Source organism: Microtus oregoni, unplaced genomic scaffold (assembly GCF_018167655.1).
Source record: "Microtus oregoni isolate MIOR12 unplaced genomic scaffold, Mior012 000013F_ref0000133, whole genome shotgun sequence".
Taxonomy (NCBI): domain Eukaryota; kingdom Metazoa; phylum Chordata; class Mammalia; order Rodentia; family Cricetidae; genus Microtus; species Microtus oregoni.
Genome location: NW_024543072.1, coordinates 10,665,794 through 10,690,861, shown reverse-complemented (window position 1 = coordinate 10,690,861; position 25,068 = coordinate 10,665,794). Strand labels below are relative to the sequence as shown.

At 47.0% G+C, this 25,068-nt stretch overlaps 1 protein-coding gene across 5 annotated transcripts in view; it reads right to left on the bottom strand.

Annotated features, from left to right (window-relative positions):
- Nucleotides 1-25,068, bottom strand: part of Arhgap22 (Rho GTPase activating protein 22) — a 152,908-nt gene that overhangs the window by 103,782 nt on the left and 24,058 nt on the right. The window contains exon 1 of one of the 5 annotated variants that reach the window (XM_041662616.1): nt 15,688-15,989. The exons of the other annotated variants lie outside the window; for them this stretch is intronic. Coding sequence (XP_041518550.1) covers nt 15,688-15,721 — 34 coding nt within the window. The 5' untranslated portion in view covers nt 15,722-15,989. Of the gene's footprint in view, nt 1-15,687; nt 15,990-25,068 lie in introns of those variants that run through there. 5 annotated transcript variants of the gene reach the window in all.

The following is a 25,068-nucleotide window of genomic DNA, read 5'->3' as shown; positions in this document are numbered from 1 at the left end:
CTCCACAGTCTGGTGAGGAAGCATGGGCGCTCTAGTTGTACTGTTCTGGTCCAGTTTTCCCAAGAAGTAGACAGGGGAGGCATGGCTTCCTTTCTGTCTGAGATGGGAGAGAGAAGAACACCTCTGTGTGATTAGTGCTAGGGTGGAGGGGTGAAGGGTGTGCAAACATAGGTGTCTGTGACTGCCACGGCTGAAGCCAGGTGGCAGCAGGGGTCATGTTGATCCTGCCCTCTCAGATAGTACTTCCTACACTGGCGTCCCAACAGCACCCTCTTGCCTTTTCCTCACTGGGTGCCACATGCTGCCACTTCTGTCCACACTGTCTAGTGGATTTAAATGCCATCCATGTGCAGTTCAACTCTGAACCTGAGATCAAATGTCATATTGTCCCAACAGTTCCAGTATCGCAAATGGGAGTTAAATTCTGTCTTTTCCTGTCCTGGCACCTGTTTCATAGGCTCCCCATCTCAGTCAGTAGGAGCCTCATTCTTGGGCCCACCCCCCCGGGCCCACCCCCCTCCTCAGTCCCTGCTGTCCATCCTTTCCTGTCCCCCACGCTTCCTCATTCTGCAGCCATCTCTTGCAGTGGGCAGGCAGGGAGTTTTCAGAGAGGGGGTTAGAACAAGATGCTCATTGGAACCCTGCAGGATTTCACAATCGCCGGTTTACGAAGGTCCTGGGGACCCAGCCTCACGACTTTACAGTCCTTTTCAGAGCCCAGCCCCCGCCACAGTGTCCTCTGCAGATATGGGTCTGCTCAGTCCTGTGTCCTCCCTAAGACATTAGGACTTCCTCAATGTCTCAGCTCACTCCATTTCTCCCATAAATGCCTTTCTTCTGAGGTCAACAATAATACACAAACTCCTTACCTCGCATTTCCACCTTTCAATTTCCCTGCGACATTAATTATCACACCTGGGACTGATTCTGGGACCACCCACTATGGTTATTTCAAACCTTTTAGAGGCTCAATCCCCTCATATAAAACGACAGTATTTATCCATGACTTACACAACCCCCCCAGATACTTTCCTTCTTTCCTAGATAACCTATGGAACCTGGTACAATGTGACGTCAGCAGCCACCACACCGTATCCTTTGGGAAACAATTGTAAGTCAATGTCTGTACCCATTCAACACACATAGAGCTGTTTTCCTCAGCCCGGCGTCGGTTGTATCTGTGGCTACAGGGCTCATAAACATGGAGGGATGTATGTTTAAATACTGTGATGGAACTCAAGGAAAGCAAGCTGTAGCACATTACAGGAAACATTAACTCCTCGAAAGGGGGGAAAACCACTAGCCTCAAACAGAAGACATCACAATGGGGTTTTGGTGGCTATAGTCTTTTGTATAGAACAGGGTCTGTGAGGGACATATCCCACCTAACAGTTCACGTGTGTGAGGGGAAGAAGGGAGCTCTGATACTGATGGATTTAAACCATTTATGTAAGCTATACGGAAGCTTTTTAAGTGAAAGCTGCCTGGAAGGGAGCCGAACCCCTTCGGATATCTAAAACAATAACAAATATAATGCTAATTTGCGAGATGTTTGAGCTTTTCCTGTGACAAGCACCATAACTAAGAGTACAAACCCCAGTTCCTATCTGTGGGCTGCACTAGGCAGGGGACAGGCCAACATCACATACGGCGCTGGGCTGGAGAAAGCTTGGGCCTGGCCTCTCTACAGACCTTCCAAGGACCACAGTTAGGGACTGGCTGTTGTATGGATCTCCCTGTAGGTGAATCCTTGTGTGCTGGGGTTTCCTTCAGCCTGTGGAGGTGTGCAGTGTGGGCCAGCAATCACTTACCCGGGGCGACTCTTGATGCTAAGGAATTCTTCTGAGAATGGTCAAAGATGCTTTTCAAATCATGCTGTGCAGCAGCCCTGCCCAGATTCTCTTGGGTCCCTTTTCATATCTTCATGCTCTCTCTCTTTCAGGAGGCTTCAAATTAGACACAATTCGTTCCCAGGAGGATTCTCAGGATGGCCAGATTGTTTCAGAGCGCCCTTTGACTGCTAGTGTCTGGTTTAGCCTGAACTGGGAGAACCAGGAGAGCCTGGGAATTTATGTCATCCTCAGCAGGTAACCCTTGGTCAGAGCCGAGCTCCCTGAGGCTTCGGCAGAGACCTCCTTTTATGGCTTGTGTCCCATTCCTCCTCTAGAATTGGTCCTGTTCTCCGACCCACCCCCCCTCACTTCTCCCCCAGCCAGGGAACCTCTTTAATAAGAACTGCGTGGGAGCCCTATTTTTAAGGTCTACTTTAGAGACCCTCACTGGACACGTTCAATAACTTTCAGGAGCTTTGGAAAGGCTCGAGACAGTCCAGCTGCAGCAGCCACTGCCCCATTTGCCCCTGTGGACCACAGGCTGGGGTTGGGCGCCCTGCAGCAAGCCTGCGGGTGTCTGCGTCTGCAGCTGTGTCAGAGCGGCAGTGGCGGAGTATGGAGTACTGTGCAGGAGGAAAAGGGGAGCACAAAGTGATTTATGAGAAGTCGGTGACTTTTTTAAAGCGGCCGGGGGAAATGGCAAGATGAATCTCAGAGCTGAACTGATTTAAAGGGTAAGCACTGAGGTCAAGAGATTGATTGGGAGGAGAGGGGTGAGGTAATGGAAGGGCACTGGGGAGGGGTCAGTGGGATGTTTTAGAAACTTAATGCGATTTGTAGGCAAGGTTGAGGGGCTCTGTTGAGGTCGTGTGCTGTCCCAGGAGTGAGCTGCCGCAGCAGATGATTTATCGTACAGTGGCCCTAATGCCTCTACTGTTGTTTTTTTTTTTTTTTCCTTTTGAACTGTTAGTGTTCCGCTCTGTTTGGACATCTGTTCTTCCCTGAGTCCTTCCTCTACCCAAGGTCTTGAGATCCAGCTGGGCCCTCAAAATAAGACTGTCTTCCCTTCTTCCCTGCCTGGAGAACTTTAAGGCAACAATGTATAAACCTATTCTCTAACCCCCATCAATGGAAATCTAAAATAGTAATGAGGTAGCCTGAAAACTCTGGCGGCTTTTCATAAAGACTGTTTTAAAGATTTAAAGAGTCAATATAAAAGATTACATTCTTAAAAGTTAGCCTCCTTGGCTCAGTTGGCCTGTCTTTTGCTAGGCTGTGTGGTACAAAGGCTGAAGTTTACTTGGACTTCTCTTTACTTCCATGCAAGTGCACCCCGAGATTCAATCGCATACAGCCGTCATTTTCATTTATCCAGTCCTCGAATTTAGGGGCCTTCTCTATGTTCAGCATTGGGAGACTCTGGGGGAGGATGACTGCCAGGCAGAGCTAGACAAGGAGCAAACACTGCTGGTATCTTGGACACACAGAGGAAAAGGGCGCATGAAGCAGGCAAGGCTGAGGTCAGGCTAGGGGGACAAGGCAGTTGGAGGAGGCAGGAAGGCCATAGTCAAGGCCGAGGCAGAATAAGTGGATGAAATGAAGAAGCAGTATACAGGGAGGGCCAGGGAGCAAAGGGAATAGCCCAGCAGGAGAATGAGTTGACATGGGGCAGGGGGAAGGCTCTTAACCTTGATCTTGGAGCAACCATTCCTGAGCCCCCAGCAGGATTCTCAGTTGGTCTTTTACCAACAGCCCCTATCTATACAATGTAGTTGTCAAGGACACAGTGAAGTTGGTAATGATGTGTGTGTTGTTGGAGACTCAACAGGAGCCTAGAGACACAACACTACAGTTTTCTAGGATTTCCTAGCTCGGTAGCTCAATGGAGAAGCTCCAGGCTTCCACTCATAAAAGGAGCAAACGCTAACTGGTCACCTCCCTAGACGGGCAAGCGTAGAAGGAGCAAACTGACAGCATGTGCACAGGGCACAGATCAGCGGTGTGCTCAGCGCCGATTCTCTGCTCTGCAGGCCGAGCCTCTTGAAGTTTCCTTCCCCTCTCCTGAACCCTGTCTGGGAACTGCTGGCCCAGGGGCCATCCGTGCTGATCGCTCCCATATTCCCATTCACCAAAAGCCTACAGTCGGTGAGTCGATGGGACTCAATAGCAATTATAAATTTCATTTTCTGCCGGCCTACAAGCCATTAGCTTCGATCAATACAGTCTCTACCCTTGGTTAAGCAACAGCCCGGGATGTTGATGATTTCAGCAGAGGTCAAGCATGGTCCCAAGCTGCCTGGGTCAGGGAGGCAAGGCAGCATCCTGGACCAGGCCTGAGCCAGTTCAGGCCTAGTTTGCAAATCAATTACTGTCCTCTTCAAACAAGGTCATGGCCAGCGATCAGGTTGTCTGGGACCTCAAGCCCAGCCCAGTTTTCTTCTGGCCCTCGTCTGACTGTACTTATGCCCTAAGTGGCTAATGATGTTACAGACATTGGTATCTTCTGTGTAGGAGAGAAACCTCTTTGCCTGTCAGACTAACTGATGTATCTTGGAAAGAGAGCAAGAGCGGGGAGGGGCTTGAGTCTCCAGTGCCTGTCTCCTGGATACAACAGCAGCCTTCCCTCTTGGTACATGGGCCTTGAGTAGCAGCAGTCCAAAGGCCACAGGCCGGGGTAGGGAACAGAGCAGAGTGTATGTCCTTAGCCTACGTTCTTAAATACTCTGGTCCTTAGAGACTGGGCATGGGTTATGGAGAGCTGGTTAGTGGCTTCCAGCCCTGCAGGTGGTACCCAGGACAGTGTCCAGATAAAGACGAAACTGGCCTGCTGAGGCCAAGGCTGAGGACTCTGGGCAAGCCTGCTCTGATAGTGGCCCTTTAACTCTTCATTCTTTGTGTATGGGAAGCACCCCTGCTCCTTTAAAGTAATAGTGGGAACAGTGGCGTGGTCTTTGGAAACCCGTTATTCCACAGTGCTCATAGTTGGCATCGGGCCTAGCAGGCATGGGCAGGGAAGGCCTATTCCCAGGACATAGAGGGAATGACTGAAGTCACTTTCTGAGATATGCCAGCTCTCTAATCATGTAAGCGGCATCAACAGCGGGTATTACTATCACTGTAAGCATCGAAAGTGCTGGAACTCTCAAAGACGTATCCAACCCCAAATGCAGGCAATAGGGGAAGTTCCTTAAGTCTGTACCATCTAAGAAGGCTATACCCACACATTCTCAAAATATAAAAGTCAATATGAAACAGAAGCCAAATCTGGAATTCCTCCACATCACCAGGTAGACGACAGCAGGCCTGCTTGCACAGGTTACACACTTTTGTACCCATGGCCAACATTGCTAGAATCTGCCCTCATTGTGACCAGGGAAGCAGTAACCAATCCTAACCCTGGCTCTTCCTAGTTCGTGGTTCAGTGGGCGTGTCTTCCGGTAAGGCGCAGCTGAGAAGGCCAGGTCAGAGTGAATGGCATGGACCTCACCTAGCCTTGGTTCCTGCACTGCTGATGGCATCCTAGGGCCCTATGGGAGGGAGCAGGTGCGTGGTGGATTCGAACCAGCAGCTGCTGAGAGGCGATGACCCCCACCAGTCACAGTCACAGCTGGCTTTGGGAAGAACCTGCTTGGACTTCACCATCCTGGATTGAAGCTCAAGATGGTCTGGGTGCTAGGACGTTGAGCGCTTAGCTCCTTGTTCTCTCTCCTAATCCGGCTGGCGACAGGAGTGAAGTCAGAGATTTTCACGTGAATGGAAAGCTCAGATACACCCAGCACCTTCGAAACCTCCGAGTTTTCCCCACTTTCCATAAAAGAAAGAAGAAAGATGATGGAGTGCAGTGATGTGGACTGTACGAGTTGTACCCATGATGCCAGGCATAGCCATGATGCCAGACACACCCATGATGCCAATCATACCCATGATGCCTATCATAACCACAATGCCAGTCATACCTACGATGCCAGTTACACCCACAATGCCAGGCATACCCATGAAGCCAATCATACCCACGATGCATATCATACACATGATGCCAGTCATACCCATGATGCCAGTCAAACCCATGATGTCAGGCATACAAAACTTAAAGTGACTAAAGAGGAACACTCCGCGGGGATAAAAATACAGTCACCTTGGGAGGACACAGGAAGGGACTTCCTGGAGTTAGGGAAATACAGTGTGTGTTGATCTGGATGGCAGATAATGGGGAGACATTTAAGATAAACATTTTATTGTGTATCGATGCCTCTTTATCCTCAGGGAATGGCTCTAGGATTCCCCCAGAGGATACCTCAAAACATAAATACTATGAATCCTATAGAGCTCTGTTTTCTCCTTTATGTACAGATATCTACAATAAAGTTAGTAATGTCTGTCTACCTTCTCACATAGCTTTTCTCTGTCATACTAACTTGTTCAGTATCAGTATTCTTGTGCCTTGGAGTTATTATTAAACAAAATAAGGATTGCTTAAATACACATGTTGTGTTCCCATGCCCACCAATCTGATACCGAAGATGTCTTCTGAGTGACTAGTGGCGAGATGGTCCATCCAGAGTGGACACACCGGACAGAGGATGATTCGTGTCCCAGATGGGCACAGTGAGAAGCTGCGAGATTGCGCCATGCTACAGCAGAAATCAGAAGCCACAGCTGGAATCAGACAGCAGCCACAATTTAAAATGCATCAATTCTTTACTTCTGGATTTTGTTTGTTTGTTTGGCCTTGTTTTTAGAGACAGGGCTGGGCCTCGAACTCACGGAGATCCACATACCTCTGCCTACCAATGCTGGGACTAAAGACATGCACTGCCACACCTGGCGACTTCTGGATTTTTTAAAAATTTAATTTGGAACATGGTAGATCGTAGGTAACTGAAATCTCACAGAAAGGGGAACCAGGTATAAAAATTATGTCTCAGTAGAAACAAATAAAAAAATAGAAATAAACAACACAACCCTAAACAACAGATTAAAAACCCATTCACAATGTACTTTGAGGCTGCTGCCATTCAAAGATCCTCAAATTGGGAGCTTCTATCTCCTCTAATTAGATTCCCTGGGCTTGTCCAGAGTCCTTTGATAATCTGAGCACTTCTGTAATTTCATATTAGTTCTGGAAGGCACATTTGGGAATCAGTGTGTTCTCTGTGTGTGGTAGAGGGTCTGGGCATCAATGGAAGACATGTAGGCTTGGGCACCTCTGTCATCAGGGTAGAAATAGCTATCAGCAGCAGTGCCAGGTCATGGCCTGGGTGTAAGGACACAGCCAGGTGAAGGAGAGCTGTGAGTTCCCTCTTTCCTTTAGGATTCCAGCTTTGAGGTTTCTGCACTTGAGTGAACTCTGGCCTTTATCCTGTGTCCTACTTAGCTTTAACCTGACACAGCCTAGAGTCCCCCGAGAGGAAAGCTGACTGAAGAATAGCCTGGATCAGATGGGCCTGTGGGCCAGTCTGTGGGATAGTCATGGGTACTTACTGCTAAGGAGGACCTAGCTCACTGTGGGTAGTCGATCCCAAGGTAGGTGGGTGATTTTGGGTTATATAAGAAAGCGATCTAAGCATGAACAAGTCAGAGTGAGACCCCAAGCAGCTCAGTGAGCTCCCAGGTCAGAGTTAAGGCTACATGGAATAGCAAGCAGTTGTGCCCTCAGGATCCTGCCTTGAGCTCCTAACTTAGCTACCATGCACTCCTCCTTGGCACAGCTTAGGAAACCCTCTGCTGTCTTCGAGCCCATCTCTGAGTGAGATACAGGCAAAGCCAGAAGCCACATCACCTATCTGATTACATTTCTTTATGGCTCTACGCTCAGGCCTGGATGTGATCTCTCCTAGGAAATCCTCAGTGTATTTGGCCTTTGTGGGCATAGGCAACATCGGGTCACCATGGGCATATTCTGCGAAGACACACCACTCCGAACAAAGCAATCAGAGGGGGCTGTGGACCCCACGATGCTCTAAGACCAGAAACCTCCAGGATTCTGAACAGTTCCCTCGTCAGCTGGGATGAGTCAGCTGGCTCCTGGGTTATCATTCCCTGGCAACATCTCAAGTAATCCCACAAGCCTCGGACATGACTCCAGAGCCTGCATTCCCCACCTTCTGTCCCTACCTCTAGAGGAAGCCACATTTTATCTTTGTACAGCCTTGTGATGCACAACAATAGCTTGGTCACAAGGGGCTACATGTAGTCGCGATCCCATAATATTATTGTAAAGATGAAAAGTTGTCAAAGCTAGTGGCACACTGACGGTCACAAGTGTGTAGAAAACACATTGGTCGTGTATTTGTAGTGATGCCAGTATTAACCAACCAATTTTGTGATCAGTTGTATAAAGGTATAGAACACACAACTTTGTACAATACATAATATTTAATAATCATTAAAACTCACTGTTTGTGTAGTTAGTATCCATATTTCTCAGCATTATTTTAGAGTATACTACAACTTATTTTTCAAGGTACTTAACTGAGGGCTAGATAGCATTTGCTGCTCTTGCAGAAGGCCTGGGTTCAGTTCCCAGCACTCACATGGCAGCTCACAAACACCTATAATACAATTCCAAGAGATCCAGCATCCTTTCTGGCCTCTGAGGACAATGTGCACATGTATTGTACATAGAGCCATGTATGTACAATGTATTGTACATACATATTTTGTAAATCAGGTAATCAGTGATGTTAGTGAGCCCATGCAGTGTAGGCTGATGTGTGTAACTGTATTAGTGTTTGATCATGAATCTAGTCTTCAATGGCCAACGGTCTCTCTAGCCTGGCATGTTAGTTTTTCAGAGAGAGTCTTGCGTATACAGAAACTAAAGCCAGGAAAAAGCTTATGTGGCAAGCGTGCAAGGGATCTTTTGTATGGTTTCAGAATGTGTTTGTGTTTAAAGCTGTCTAACAAGGGTCAAAAGGTTAACTTTAAAAGGTTTACAAAGTAGAAATGTCACGGCAAGTTAACGTTAGCTTACTACTGAAGGAGGAAGAAGGCTTTTCATTGACAGCTAGTGTCCAGTGATGTGCAGTGGTGACCTGGGCGTCTGCACGCTCTCCCCGGTCACTCCCTGACTCACCCAGGGCAACTCCAGTCATGACAACCCGCATGACAGACACAGCAAGAGCCCCGAACAGCTGCAGGTATTTGCCTTTCACATTATATCTTATTATAGTTTATATGAGAACTGTTACATAATTACATATGATTGCCTTCAATCTTCCGTAAAATGTGACATAATGTTGTGCCCAAGAGAAGCAGGGTGAGCCATGCAGCTCAGGTGCCCACCGAGCTGCATGTGAGTATGTGGTGTTGGCAGAATGACGGCATCGCCTAGTGGTGAATTTCTCAGGATGTATCCCTGCCACGGCGACACAGGACTACAGTTTTCCCCCAGTGGTTATCACGTGTTAAAACAGTGTTCATTTATTGACATGTCTCGATTTTTCCTTTTTAAGTGCTATCTAATGACTTTTTAGCTATGGAAGATGATCTCCCCCCACCACACACACACACACACACAAGAATCCTCCTCATGGTTCCCCTACAATTATATGAAAGTTGCATTAGATCAATATATAGAACTCCCATCATTAGTGCCATGTGATTGCCAGGCCCCTATGAGCGCTGTACTATACCATTACTGTTTTTCTCCGTTTGGATATGACTCTTTGTTTTCCTGGAGTTGTCTTGTTTTTCCATCTAGTTCTCTGTTAGGTGATGTTCTTCCAGTCTTAAACACTGCATCAATTGCCTACATCCAATGTTTGTCCAGTCATTGCATTTTGTAACCCTCAAGCTGGAGGCTTGCAGGGTGACTGACAGAGGTCTGTAAGTAGGTTGGGCTAAGGACAAGCAAAGGATTTAACATTAGACAAACATGAATGTCACTCCCACTGTGTTTGCTCAGGACACTCAATGATTTTCTTCTCATACCTTTCAAAATGACATCAAAGGTGCTTCATTTTAGTGTAGCCATGAGAATTGAGGAATTACAGCAAAAATGCCTTCATCATTGAGGGAATTTAAAAAAGAAGTTTACTCTCTTGTGTGTGTGTGTGGGGGGGGGGGAGTCCTAAGAACAAAGCCACAGAAAAGACTCCCTCCCACCCAGCGGCCCTCTCTTGCTGCCCTGCAGTAGCAGGGCTCCCCGCTCGTGGAGGCCCTGGGAAGTGAAGCCACAGCTACTTCAGCCTCATTCCGTAGATTTCTTCCTAAGGAGCCCCCACAATAGACACAAATTTACTCTGAACTATTCCAAATGAAGGCAAAATGATTGCAGGATTGGTGACATAAAATAAAAACTTACAGATGCCTCAAATTTAAAAAAAACAACTTAATATGCAAGTATAGGATAATTGTAGAACAGGTAAATATTTGTAACATGCGGTCAAGGTAAAGATAGGTTTTTGTAAGAACCTCAATGAGTTAAAGCAGAGACAAGAGCCAAGCCTCCTAAGCTAATGCCTCCCTATTACTGATTGATTTACTTATTCATCCATTTAAAAATATATTCTGAGTGCTTAACAGGCACCAAGGGCGTACATAATGTTGTTCAAAAAGAAAAACGGTCGCCACCCTCATGAGCTTAGAGTCCAGTGCAGGTGACATATTTAAAAGCCACCCTCAGAAATATGTAACTGCCACCAGAAGAAAAGACTGAAGAACAAACGTGCGCAGAGCATGGGGCAAGGCCTCAAACTGGAGTAGGGTGGGGCAGGATTTTCCTGGTGGGAGGAGCTGAGGGCTGGAAGGTGAACAGCAGTCAAAGAAATGTGTTTATGTATTTATACTGTAAAAGGAAATCCAGAGGGGACTTGTGGAACACAGAGCAACAGGGAGAAGGTCAGCGTATCTGGGATGTAGTGTGTGAGAAGTGGCTGGAAGTGAGCCGGGCCGTGCAGGGACACTCAGAGCCATTGTCAGGAGTGTGGGGTTTGATTAAAAACAGCAGTGGAGACTGCTGAAGGATTCCTAGTTGAAGGGGGGATGGATAGAGAAGGGTACAGGGTATGATTGACATGTAGGGTGATGGTTTTGACCAGGTTGGAGGTAAGGATGGCTGCAGAGGACTTAGCCCGAGACAAGTGGGATGTGCAGAGAGGAGAGCACTTTGGAAGGCATGCTTCAGACCAGTGCATTCGGGGCAGGCTGCAGCAGTAACCATTAATGTGGGGTGGTGTTCATGGGCCTCGAGAAAGCTGCATCAAGACTGTCAAAACCATCACATCAAGCCCCATGACCGCATGGTTGTAGAGATGCAGTAATCCTAACAGGGCTAGAGGATGGGGATGAAGCAGGCCCGGTGTTTGCTCAGAGAAGGGCCTGGTCCCAGCGCTGCAGGCACCTAGTACTTGCCATGGTCAAGCTGAAGGGCACAAGGGTGGCAAGTGTAACAGTGAGCGTGAGTGTGCAGCCTGGTCTCCGAGCTTCCTCCTGACTGTTCGAAACCACCCCATAATTCCGAGGAGAAGGGGGCCCTACCTTGCGTTTTATTTTTCTATCTTGAAAAGAAATAGCTATTCTATCTGTGCCAAACAGCACTTGGTCTTGTGTCCTGCTGTAGAGGGTTAGTAAATGCAACCGTTTTTTTTTTTCCCTGTGAACACTGGCAGAGACAGGGTAAGCTGTGTCGTCCTTTCCCAACCTGGGAACAGGGCAGCAGCAGGAATACGGGTAAAGGGGAGATGAGCCCGCTGGCGACAGGGTATCAGGAAAGGTGCCCCATTCTTCCCAGGGAACTTGGATCCAGAGACGGTACCAACTGCTTTCACTGGTCAGAGCTTCACCTGTGTGTGTGTGTGTGTGTCTGTCTGTCTGTCTGTCTGCCCCATCTGCCGTTAAATTTTTGGAAGTTGAATCCACCTAGGGAAGGACAGTTGACCTACTTCATGCTGTGATTTGGATATGGTTTTTATCAAAACACATGGCAAAGCCCAATTTCCTCATGTGACAATTCTAAAGGTGATGGTTTTAAGCTCTAACAGTCGCCGAGGCTACCTCATAATGAGAAGATTAATGTGCTTCCCAAAGAGTGGGTTAGCTATGGTGAAAGCAGGTTATAATGTGCCTAGCACCTCCACTCAGACTCTCTCTCACATCCTGCTTCCACATGCGTTCACTCCAGCCTTCTGCTTTTTGCCATGAAGTTCTCACTGGAAGCCTAGTGATGTAGGAGGGTCTTCTTTCTATGTGTTGCTTTCATTGGTTAAATAAAAATAAAAATAAAAATAAAGAGCCTGCCTTGGCCTTTTGAGACAGAATGCTGGGAGAAAGGAGGCAGAGACAGAGAGCTGCCATGGAGCCAGCCGCCAGGTCAGACATGCTGAATCTCTCCCAGTAAGCCACAGTTTCGTGGTACATACAGATTATAAGAAATGGGTTGAATCAAGATGTGAGAGTTAGCCAATAAGAGGCTAGAAATAATGGGCCAGGCAGTGTTTAAATGAATACAGTTTCCGTGTAATTATTTCAGGCAGCCGGGCAGCAAGAAGTGGCCTACCACTCCATTACAACAGCCTAGCAAATGCTAATACCATGTTCTTAGCCTTCCAAGCTATAAGTCCAACAGCCTTTTAAACATTGTCTCCTTTAAAATATATTTATTTTTATTTTTTATAAGGGTGCATGCAGAGGGTAGTGATTGGCTTTGAGGAAACTGCTTCTTCCTTTCCACCATGTGTGTTTAGGGGGTTAAACTCAGGTTGCCAGGCTTGGCAGCAAGTGCCTGTACTTGCTATCCCTGCCTTGCTTCATTCTACACTACAGCCTTAGGTATTCTGTTATAGCAACAGACTAGGTAACTGACAGTGTGGCTTCTGGGAAATTCTTAGTTCTCACCCCTCCTCCTGTCCCTATAAAGAGATGACGAGAACACCCTCCATGGTCATGGGTACCTTCACCTGCTCCTTCAGGGTTGGCCTGGTTGAAATTTCCCAAACGTTAGCAGCCAGTGTGGCTTCTGAGGAGGGACCCCAGGAGCCCAGGAGGTATCAACATCTTAGGGGAGCTGCTTTTCAGGCAGGCCCCAAAGCCCTGGGAGCCTGTTGTCCGGGTCTGAGTCTATGAACTCTTCTACAGAGGAAGCCTGATCTTTTCCAAGTGACACACACTTGGCATATTTTCCACATAGGCGTGGCCTGCAAGAGTCTAGTTCAGATGGTGGCTGGACAGCAGGGCTTGGGGTTTGTGATGCGAAGGCTCTCAAGTGGTCACGGAGACCTTGTCTTGGAACCGAAAGTTTTAAATAGGGGTGAATTTTGATGAAAATTCTTCCATCTGCCAGAGCCCAAATTTTTTGGGCTCACAGATGTTTATTTCCTAACATGCTGCAAGTCTAACCTGGTTCATATATACATACATGCATATACAAACACATACATATATACATACCACATACACACATACATACTATACACACACAAACACACACACACACACATATACATATGACACTGGGACAACTACATGTGATGCTCCCAGGCAGCTGCTCAGCCTCCCTCTGTCATCCGGTCCCTGCTCAGTCCCTGTCATTCCTCAGCTTACAGATCAAGAATCGTAGCTCACTTTGAACACCTCTTGGCACCCTGTGCATAGCCACCTCTGTGTAGCTCATGTCCTCTGAATGTCTCTCTCAGGATTTATGGTCAGAGAGTGTTTTAGGTAAGTGATTCCTTATGTTAATGATTGAAAAACTACACTAGAAATTTAAACTTGTCACATGATCCTCAACCTTGGCACTGCTGGCATTTGAGATCAGATAATTTTGTGTGCTAGGCCTTATCCTGGGCACTGTGGGTGTTCAGGAGCGTCCCTGGCCACTCCCTACAGGATGTCAGTAGCTCCCTTGGTTAGAACAGTCAACAGATGCCCCCGGACATTCCTGTTCCTGAAGGGAGGAAGGGCTGCTGTTCATGGAAAGCCACTGAAATCAAATATATAAAACAGGTTTAGTGGGGTTGGGAGGTGGCTTGGTGGCACTAAAGAGCTGGTCATGAGATATCAAGATCTGAGTTCAGATCCCTAACACCGTATACAAAGCTGGCCACAGTGGTGTGGGTCTGTGTGCTGAGGGTGGGGGAAAGGGGCAGACCTCTGGTTAACCAGTAGAGTTCTGGATTCAGTAGGAGACTCTGTCTCAAAGAATAAAATGAAGAGCGACAGAAGACACCCGAAGTCAGTCTCTTGCCTCCACAGGCATGTATGCACAAGCACGCACACGCACACACACACACACACACACACACACACACACACACACACACAGAGTAGTGAAGTTTGGGATTCCACAGACAGGCTCCTTTGCTGAAGCACTGGTCTCTTTCCAGACCAACAAGATTCTACAGAAATATAAAAGGTCTATCATGAGCATGTAGGTCACGGAACTAATCCAGTAGCTGTTCTCAAAGCCAGACATTAATTTTAACAATATGCTTCTTTAACCCACCAAAAGCATTGTCATTTCAGCAGACGATCAAATAATTATTAATGGAGTCATCAAAAGCCTGTGTGTATTTTTCTCTTAGGACCAGCACATGCCGAGTGCTCATCAGCCTCACGTGACTACTGCCTGTGTCTTCGGACAGAAGAAGGAAGTGGCTTGCTGAGAGGGGTCCAGCCCCGCTCATCTTTAGACCTCCTTCACCTCTCAGCAGAGCCAGGCAAGTCTGTCCGCCCTCATTTGACTCCCACTTACCCTACACCCCAGCAACATACAGGGGAGTCTGGATGGCACTGAACACACTGGAAAAGTCACCAAGTGCCTCCAATCTGCTAAAGAAATGGGCACCCGAGGAGGTACAAGGATCCCCAGTGCCCCGACCCTCCCCACACAGCAGCCTCTAAGGAGCACTCCCATGCCCCCCCCCCCCCATCTCCAAAGATCCATTTTTATCCTCTCTGCTAAGAAGGCAGGTTGTCCCCAAGCATGAGCAGGCACTGGTCATCTGAAAAGCTGTTCCATCTTTTTGTTTGTTGGTTTTGGTTTTTGGAGGACGAGATTTTCTGTAGCTTTGGAGCCTATCCTAGATGGCCTTGAACTCACAGAGGTCGGCTGGTCTCTGCCTCCCAGTGCTGGGATTAAAGGCGTGTGCCACCACCACCTTGCTTGCTCTTTAAAGACAGGTATTTTCATCAGAAGTAACCTCACTCCTGGCCGAGAAGTTGCTGCCTGGGGGAAATGCTAGTCTCTTTTCCAGTCTAGTGGCTGGATCAGGAGGCTACATCGCTGGGATACCAGCTGATGGAGTCCTGAACTAAAAATTGTAATCTCTTGCTTTATTTGATTTTAGTACCCGCCCTACCCCTACCCCCGCCCCCACCGCCTTCCCAACAGTGCGGTTCCGCTGCTTTTACTCTGGCATAAGGTAGGCAGGCGTGAGACAAACTCTACCTCGGCCTCCCGGTTGGCTGTGGGTGGAGTTGGGGGTGGGGGTGGGGCTGCTCCCAGCAGGCTGGCCTCAGACTTGAATTGCAGATGGCTAACCCTGGTAGGGTCATTTCAACTTTTACTGTGAGTGAAAAGTAAAGTTTTCCTCCAGTTGCCACCTGTTTACCTATAACGACAGGGTGGCTGTAAAACATAAAATGTAGGGCGGAGGTGCTCACCACCTACACACTTTAGATAGCTACTGCCCTGTACGATCTCGGGTCTGACCCCCGCCCCGCCCCCCCGCCCCGAATCTCACTAGAACTACAGACACATAGGCTCACGCAGACACTCACTGCCCAGGTGCCACAGACCCAGGGTGCCTTCCCCCACCTGTACCCGGGCAGGACAGCTCCTTGAGTGTCCTCGCGTTTGCCAGGGGAAACACGCTGTGTGTCTAGAAATCCGAAATCCACAGGAATTTGTACTCACCCCTCCTGGCCTGTCTGATCTTTGGGCTCAGCATGCTGCAGCCGCCTGGCCAGACTTGCTGGGCCGATCATGCTGCCATCCGTTTCCCTTTTCTCTTATTTTTGGCCAATGGCCCTTCATGCCTAGCTTCTTCGAGACCCGGGGGCCACTGGCGACACCCCTTCGGCTCCCGCTCCTGGCTCCGGTTTGCTTTGAACTACATAAATCCTGATGCATTATTTATCCATTCCAGAATTAATTTCCATCCAAGCGGACCATTAAAGTCACAGTGATGTTTGGTAATCAATCACTGACCAGGGCGGGGCCCGCCCGGCTATCGTGTTCTCCGGGTTACCCATTCCTGAAGGAGGAGGCGGAGTCTTGGGCCTCAGGGGCGGGCAGGTGGGTGGGGCCATCTGAAGTCCAGTGTAGACCGCAGCTGGCTACAGGTCCCCAGGCTCTAGAGATCTGTGCGCCAGCCGGCCTGCCGCTAAGAGGGCGGAGGACACACATAGCACCATGGTTGGCTGGGCTAGCACGCCCTACTTCAGACTAAGGAGTGGTGAGACCCCTCCAGGCCCGCCCAAGGGGCCAGGCATCTCAGCTCACTGCCTTTCTTGGAAGGAGCCGGCATTCTGCCATTGCTCACATCCTCAGCAACTCCACTATCAGAGAGTCCTGCTGAGGTTATGGACCACCTCAGCAGTAAGAGGAGAGAAATCAGTGCCTGAACAGGGTCACAAAACTTCCCGAGTTGAGTAACAGATCTCTGCTAAGACCAGCATAATTCTAAGGGATACATACTGGGCCCTTTATTGGGCCCCACCTCAACCCTCTAAAAAATGGGGAGGGGCAGAGTCTTGCTATGTAGCCCAGGCTGGTTTTGAATTTTTGATCCTTCAGCACCCTTTGAGTGCTGAATTACACACTATACCCTGGCTATAAACTTATGCTATTCTTTGACGACTGTTTCTCAAAATACTCCGGTTCTGACCACTGCATGGTAAGAGCTCCCACCTTGAGAGTGTCCCATGAACTTGTAAGGTTGTGACTGCCCCCCTCCCCAGCTTTAATATTTCTATGTACCTCATGTTCACTGAGTCTCAAATGTCCCACTGACAATCAACTTCAGCAGCTGCAAGGAAAGCAGGGAGACCTCTGAAGCAATCCAGAAAAGGTGAGAGAGTCCAACCTCAGTGTGCGTGGGGGACTAAGAGTGAGAGGGAAGTCTGCAGGATGTAGTAAACCCCACTTCCAGTCAACAGGAGGAAGAATACACACAGGGCAGACTCACTCAGCTTCAAGCCAGTTCTTCTGATCTTAGTTACTCCTCAGATGGAGGAGTAGGGATCCTGATATGACATCCAAAGCCTTCCCCCGGCATTCCTTCCTTCCCCTCTGACCAATGCCTGTCACTCCTGTGGTCCTCCGTGCAGGTTATACGAGGCCCTTGTATGTCCCCTTTCATATGCGCCCCACTCCCATGGCCTGTGCCTCTGTACAGACAATACCCAACCTCTGGAAACCTTCTTTAGCTTCAGAGGTCTTGTCTTGCCATGCTTTTAACCCCCCCCCTCCCCGCTGCCACCGTCATGAAACTGCCTGATTCCACCGGTTGGGGGAGAAATTTAGCACTTTTCCCTTTTCCCGAGCCCTCACACACTTTCCTAATCTTGTCCTCCCAGCTGCGAGCCCCAAAGGGCTTCATGAAATGCTCTGTGAAGGACGGTGTGCACAGAGGATGGGAAGATGGCCTGGTGGGTAGAATGTCACTGTGGAATCACAAGAATAAGAATCCAGATTCTTTGAGCCCACATAAATCCTGGGTGGACATGGCCGCTTGTCTATAGTTCTAATACTTGGAGAGTGGAAACAGGATCCTGGGAGCAAACTGCTTAGCTGGACTAGCCCAGTTGGCAAACTCTGGGATCAAGTGAGAGACCCTGCTTCAATATACTAGGTGGAGATGAATGATGCCCCACGTTAACCTCTGCCCTCCATCCCTAGGTCCATACATGTTTACCCACATGTATGGGAACACACATACATGCACTAAGCACACACACATGCACACACATGTGCATGCGTGCACACCCACCAACACTCCGTATGGACAGATCAGAAACACCATTGCATGGTCCCTCTCCTTTGAGGCCAAGCACAATCCAGACCAGGCTCGGACAAAGCCCACCCAGGAAGGATGACAGCATATGGAGCGGGACAACTCACATGTTGACACCAGGGTCACGGGGCAAGTCCCGTGGCTGGTGACCGCATCTTGAGCAATCCGGAAACCATCTGTGAGTAATGCAGCCTGGCCAGTGTTCCCCTGAGCCAAGGGCCAGTGAATGCCAGAGCCTGGGTCTAGCGCTACTCACGATTGTTTGGCTTAAGAAACCACCTCCGGGAGCTTTTCCTGTGCAGCTGTTTCCCGAGGACTTGAAGTCATCGCTCTCATCGGCCTGCTTTTCTGACCATTAGAGAAGGAGAAACAAACCACAGGCTCTGGGTTCAGACTCAGGAGCAAGCCTGGAGGGGGCTGGAGCTAATCTGGTTGGGACCATGGGGTCAGTGGGTGGAGGGCAAACTGACTCTTCCGCTTTCTTGTCCTGATCCCGGATTCCGTTCCTAGACCTTCTGATGCAGGATTTGTGGAAGCACCTCAAAGGGGCTGTAGTACTCCCCTCCTCCATGCAGCAGTGGACGTTGGAAGCCTCCAGATTCTTCCAGAGCTTTCGGATGACAGTGGGGCAAGAGCAGGGCTATGGGGTTTGTTGAAAGTGAAGACTTTAAATAGCTTGTATTTGAAGAAACAGTGCTATTCCTTCAGGTATAAGTTGAACACCAAGAACAGGAAATGGGATTACTGGTCAGTATGGCAGCAGACACTGGGAGTACCCACCCCTTCTGCCTGTTTCACAGTGCAGCCCTTACCTCCACCCCTACCCCAGCACTGCAATTCCAGTGGCTCTGCTTTATCTCTGCTACTCTCTTGCCTTACATCCTTCACCATTTTCTAAGGGCTGCTCAGGAGCAGGCACTGAAAGGCCTGAGGGGACTGAGAAGGAAAGAAGTCTCCAGAACCACCTGTTAAAATGCACATCTGTTGATGGAATACCTGCCCATCAACAGTCAGCCCAGAGCCAGGATGCTCTCACTATTGTGGCTCTCTCCCTTGGCTGAACCCTGGAGACTTTGCAGAAGAGTACCTGCACACCATACTGCAGCTCTTCTTAACCAGCGCACATACACAGTCATCCTGGGGCTTGTGGAATTGCTACCTACATGCAGCCAGGGCAAGGACCCACTGCCTTAGAAGACAACTCTACATGCCTAGGGCTAGGGCTCCCGAGGTGACCTTTGCCTGCTGCCATCCCGAGAGAGATGCCTTCTTATAAATAGGTGTCTGTGTCAAACCTTCATCCAGCTAGAAAAAGCTCCAATGAGAAACAAACCCATTGCATGTAGAGCCACTGGTGCTATTGCATAATCTGGGCACAAAAATAAACAAAGGGGAGTGGGAGGGTTGGGTTTGGGCTGGAGCAGCAAACATTGAAAGTGGCAGCTGGGATGGGAAACTTTAATTTTCACAAAGATGCCACATAGACAGTGGATCCCTGCTTCCCTGTTCCACACACTTCTGGATTTTAGATAAAAGCGTGTCCTTGCAGAGAGGTCAGTGTGCAAACAGCGCTGACCTGGCTCTCCAGAGCCTGCTCCCAGTCACCAGCACCGCTGTTCCCTGCTGCGAGGAGGCTGCTGCCCTCTCCTTAGCCTGCCACTCAAGGTCATCATTTCTGCCTTTCCTGCTGCCTATCCAATGGGGGTTCCCAGCCAGCCAGCTGGTGTTAATCTTAGTTACATTTTCAGTAAATTTGCAAAGCTGCTAGTTTATGATGGGTACCATCAGAAATTGAACAATATAAACCTGTAATTAAGTAAACAGTGTTTCAAAACTTATTACTTCCTAATCCATTTGAGTCATCCATATGGAAAATACAATATGTTCCTGCTGCCATGCTGATCCCCCCTAGTTCAGCGCTATCATGCTGGGAGAATTCACAGCATGGAAATCAGTCAACCCTGTAATTCAGAGCATAGGTAACCCTTTCTCTCTTTTCATCTCCCTCTGACCCATGCCAGAGACCCCAGGAACCCTCTACAAGGTAGTGGAATGTGCTCCTCCTGCCCATTTACCAGCCCATCTCCATGCCCTTCTCTACCATCTTTACTGTGTACCCTAGTCAGTATATGGAGCTCCTGGTCTGAGCAGAGAATGCCAGGTCTCTATCGGAATCAGCCCCTCCTTCCTCGTGGATGTGCTGTATTGCCAGCCACATACAGTTCAGTGTGGTTGAGTTCTGGCCAGAGTATATGAGTAGAAGGGATGCGGTCATTCCCAGGCCTGGGATACAGCACTCTGGCTCCTGACAGCCTGTTGTCTGCTCAATTAGGATAGGGACACTTTGGAAGTCCTATGTAAAGGTTGTAAGAGCCACGCAGACTAAGTCCTGAATGGCTGTGTGGAGCTGAGCCCTCCCTGCCAACCTGGAAGCACTCTATGTGCATACAAAAAGCAGAACGAATGTCCATGGCGAGATTTGTTACATGGCTGGTCCTCTTGGTCACCACAGCTGACTGTCCACGGGATCTAGTTTCACCTAGTCTCTGCCCGTGAGATTTTTGTAACATCCAGTGTCAGCTCCCTGTTCATCTCCACGGTTGGAATGAGTTGCCCCTGAGGCTCTGGGGATCTTCTTCTACAAGGAGACAGGGAGAGAGAGAATGGGAGGGAGCGGGGGAGGGGAGAGACTGGTTAAGAGTATGAGCTCCTGTTGACTCCCATAATTTAAAATACTAACTTCACATAAATCATCAGGTTGGACTGAAGTACTCTTTTTAGATTTTAAAATTGCAAAATTGTGCGGGAGTCATCACAGGTGAACTTTTGGGTCACTTTGGTGGTCTTGTTTTGTTGGTGCTACGGGCATGTCCTCCATCTGTGTCACCACTGGGAGGATGGAGGCTTCAGGACTCTCCGCTCCTGAGGGCAGACCTTCCTCCCTGCCTCCTCCTCTGACCCTTATTCTGTCCTCACTGGCCTTTTAGTTGGTGCTGTCTCTATGTTGCCTCCCATGGTACTCACTGTCATAGCTGGGTCCTTGGAAAGGGTTCAGGGTCTTAGATCCCCACTTTTCTGGGAGTGATCTATTTAGTGTCTTGGTACCCAAGCAGGATAAAGATGCAATATCTGAAATCACACATTGAAAAACCGCCCAGACACACCAGACCAGGGCAAGACAGCCAAGCCCAAAGCATGGAGGTTTGCTTACAAAGCCCCTAATTATGATGGTCAGTCAGTGCTCACTGTCAGTTTGGAAATTCCTAGGAGGCAGACCTTTGGGCAAGCCTATGGTTATGTTTCAAGAGAGGAAAAACCGAGAGAGGAAGAGAGCCTCCAATTGTGGGCAACACTATCCCATAAGCTGGGATCCCAGACTAAATAAAAAGGGAAAAATAGGAGGCCAGCTGTGTGTTGTTATAGTGATATTTTATTTATGCTTTAACAAATAAAGCTTGCCTAAAGATCAGAAGGGCAAAGCTAAGCCACTAGTGATCAGGCAGTGGTGGCACACACCTTTAGTCCTAGGATTTGGGGGACAGAGGCAGATGGACCTCTGTGAGTTCAAGGCCACACAAGATCAATGCAGAAACAAATCCAGGTGGTGGTGGCCTATACCTTTAATCCTAGTACTAGGGAGTCACATGACTTTAATCCCAGCCCTAGAGGGAATATAAAATGAGAGGAGGGAGAGGCTTAGTCTACTTAGTCTGCAGCTGCCCAGCCTTGGTAGAGGGAAGACTCCTCTAGTGGCTTAGATGCTTTGCTTTTGGGTCGAACCCCAGTATCTGTCTCAGGGCTTTTATTATTCGTGCTACATGTGGTGCTCAACATTTGAGGTATGCATTCATGAAGAAGCTGTTTGTCTGAGGCTTTTTAGCCACCAATACTGGCCAGGGCTGCACTTGGAATCCAGTCCCAACTGGCTAAGCTCTCTTTCTCTCTGTCTCTGTCTCTCTAGCTCTGTCTCTCTAGCTCTATCTCTGTCTCTCTCTCTGTCTCTCTCTCTGTTTCTCTCTCTCTCTCTCTCTCTCTCTCTCTCTCTCTCTCTCTCTCTCTCCCTTGGGTTGTGGGCTCTCCTGTCAAATTAGGTAGCTGCTTTGAAATCCAGTCAGGCTTTTCCTGTTCTTTCCAGCAGCAATCAGCCTCATGTCTTCATCAACATTGTTGGGAGATTTTGTAAGACAATTAGGAGGAATTAGTTAAAAGAGAGAGCTTTCCCCCCACATTAAAAAAGATGGGAAAAAACATTATAATGGAGGGATTTGGGTCTCTGTATGACGATATGTTAGACAGTTTGAAAATGGAATGACTGAATGAGAGGATATCTAATTGAGATTGGATGTATGTAATGTCAATTGTAAACATTATCAGCATTACGATTTTTGTCTTATTACTAAAAAAAAGCTGATTAATCTGAGTGCTAAGATACAGGCCTTGGAAAAATCTAATAAAATAGATCACAGAAAGATTCAAATCCAGACAGAAGAACTTAATGGAGAGCCAATTTCAGTATTTCATTATAAGAATAGAGAGGAACAGCCTAAGGTTTTCAGACAACCAACCTTAATATATCCAGTAACCTTACAGCAATTGCCAAGTGGCAAAGGCTCTGTTACAGTTTACTAGACTCCTGGGCCATTGTTAAATTTTAGGAGATTCAAGGAAGCAATAGTCTCATATGGCATGTGAAACATTTTCACCTTTTGTGAAATAAATGTTAAACTCGTGGTCAATTTGTAATAGAATTATCCCTAATGACTGGGAAGATTTGGTTAATGGTGTTTGAGAGACTGGTCCACAATTACAATGGAGTACCTGGTTCAGAGAAGAGGTTAAAATTATTGAACAATGGAGTTAGACATAGGGAAAGCTCCCAAGATCAAATTCTTGGAGGAGACTATGCTACTATAGAAAGGCAGGCTGTATATGAAGACCACACCCTGGATTTATGCTGTGCAGTTGCTTTAAATGCTTGGGATAGAATTGGAGAAATAGGAAAGAAAATTGTATCACTTACTAAAGTCATGCAGGGCCCAAAGAAAGCCTTTATGGATTTATTACAAAGATTGATTTCAGCAGTAAATAGAATGATACCAAATTCAGAAGCTATTGAGAATTCTCTGTTCAGCTCAGTGCCCCATTTTATAATTGGGTTGATTAGCTAGACAAATAATAGTTGAAACTCTGGCTTTTGAGAATGTCAATTCTCTATTCAAAAGGATAATTAGGCCATTAAAGGCAAGATCAGCACCTTTGGAGGAATGTATCTGAGACATAATTAATATTGAATCTCATGAACATGATGATAAATGGATAGGAGAGGTGATTTCCAGAGGTTTGAGGAAAAATCCTAATATTAAACATTATAATTGTGGCAAAAAAAAAAGGTCACTTTAAAAGGGGTTGTAGGCAGGGAATTTCTAGAAACAATGCTTTTTTTTTTCTAAGAATAATCCATTAAGAATATCCCTCTCTTCTGGATTATTTGGAAGATGCAGCAAAGGCAGGCATTGAACTAATGAATGTAGGTCAACGAGGAATATTCATGGTAATCCTTTGCCAATCTAATGTCTATTGTAAGAAATCATACTGCTCTGGATAATAGCACAGCTATAGAAGAGATAACAAAGAACTCAGGAGGAACCATAAAGCAAGGATTTTGGCAAACTTTTATAAATGAACAAAGACCAAAATTAAAAATACAAATAAATGGCATTGTTATTGAAAGTCTGGTAGACACAGGTGAAGATGAACAATAATTTCATCAGAATCTTGGCTTCCAAATTTGCCACTTCAGGATGTAAATGTTCAGTTTTTAGGGATCCGAACTTTATCTCAGGTAAAGTAGAGTGAGAGATGGGTCAAAAGTATAGGACTAGAAGGTCAGAGACTAACATTAAAACCATATGTAGCTAATTAACATAGCAATGAGTTTGTGGGGATGTGATTTGTTACAGCAATGAAATACTCAGAATAAAATCCCCCCCCCCAATCTTAGAAATAAACCATAAGTTAACGCCTGTTTCTGGGAATAATATTAGAAGGTTTTATAAAGAACGAACAATCACCAGCCATTCGGTTTGCACAAGAACAGGGCACATAGCTGCTGATATTTCAAAGGCACCAATAGTCCAATCTTTAAAATGGCTGACAGACAAACTTGTATGGGTTATAGCCTTTAATAACAGAGAAACTACAGGTTTTAGAACAGCTCGTGCAGGAGAGAATAGATGCTCAGAATATTGAAGAATCAGCCAGCCCTTGGCATTCTCCTGTATTTGTTATTTTTTTAAAATATTTATTTATTTATTTATTATGTATACAGTATACAATATTCTGTCTGTGTGTATGTCTGCAGACCAGAAGAGGGCAGCAGACCTCATTACAGATCGTTGTGAGCCACCATGTGGTAGCTAGGAATTGAACTCAGGACCTTTGGAAGAGCAGGCAATGCTCTTAACCACTGAGCCATCTCTCCAGCCCCTCCTATATTTGTTATTAAAAATAAATCTGGAAAAATGGAGAATGGTAAGAGATCTAAAAGCTATTAATAAGGTGATTCAGCCAATTGGCTCTATACAGTCTGGCATTCCTTTGCCTTCTCCATTGCCTAAAAGACAGCCTCTTATAGTCATTGATTTAAAAGATTGTTTCTTCACTATACCTTTACAAGAAAAGAACAGGAAACTTGTCTTCACAGTGCCTACTTGTAATAGTTCTCAGTCTATTAAAACATATCAATGGAATAGCCCTACCCTGTGCCAATATTTTGTAGGTCAGCCATTAGAAATGATACATAAGTAATTTTCTGAATCTATACATTACATAGATGACATTTTGATATCCAATTCAAAAGTTGATACTTTAGAAAGAATTTTGAAGAAGTAAAGAAAATTTTGCCTTGTTGGGGATTACAACTTGCTCATGAAAAAATGCAAAGAGGAGATTCTGTTAATTATTTAGGTTATAAAGTAAGGTTATAGAAAATTAGATCCCAAAAGGTGGAAATTCTGGGAGATCGATTGAATACTCTTAATGACTTCCACAGATTGCAAGGAGACATTTCCCAGCTCATTATTGGGATAAAACCTGATGACCTGATCAAAGCAAAGCTTTGATGTTGACAAGGTCTTAAATAGTCCAGGGAATTATCCGCTGAAGCTGAGAGAAAATTCTTTGTTGACGAGAAATTACAAGAGGCACATGTGGATCATGTGGATCCAAATCTTAACTGAATTCTGGTCATATTACCCTCCAAACATTCCCCTATAGGAATT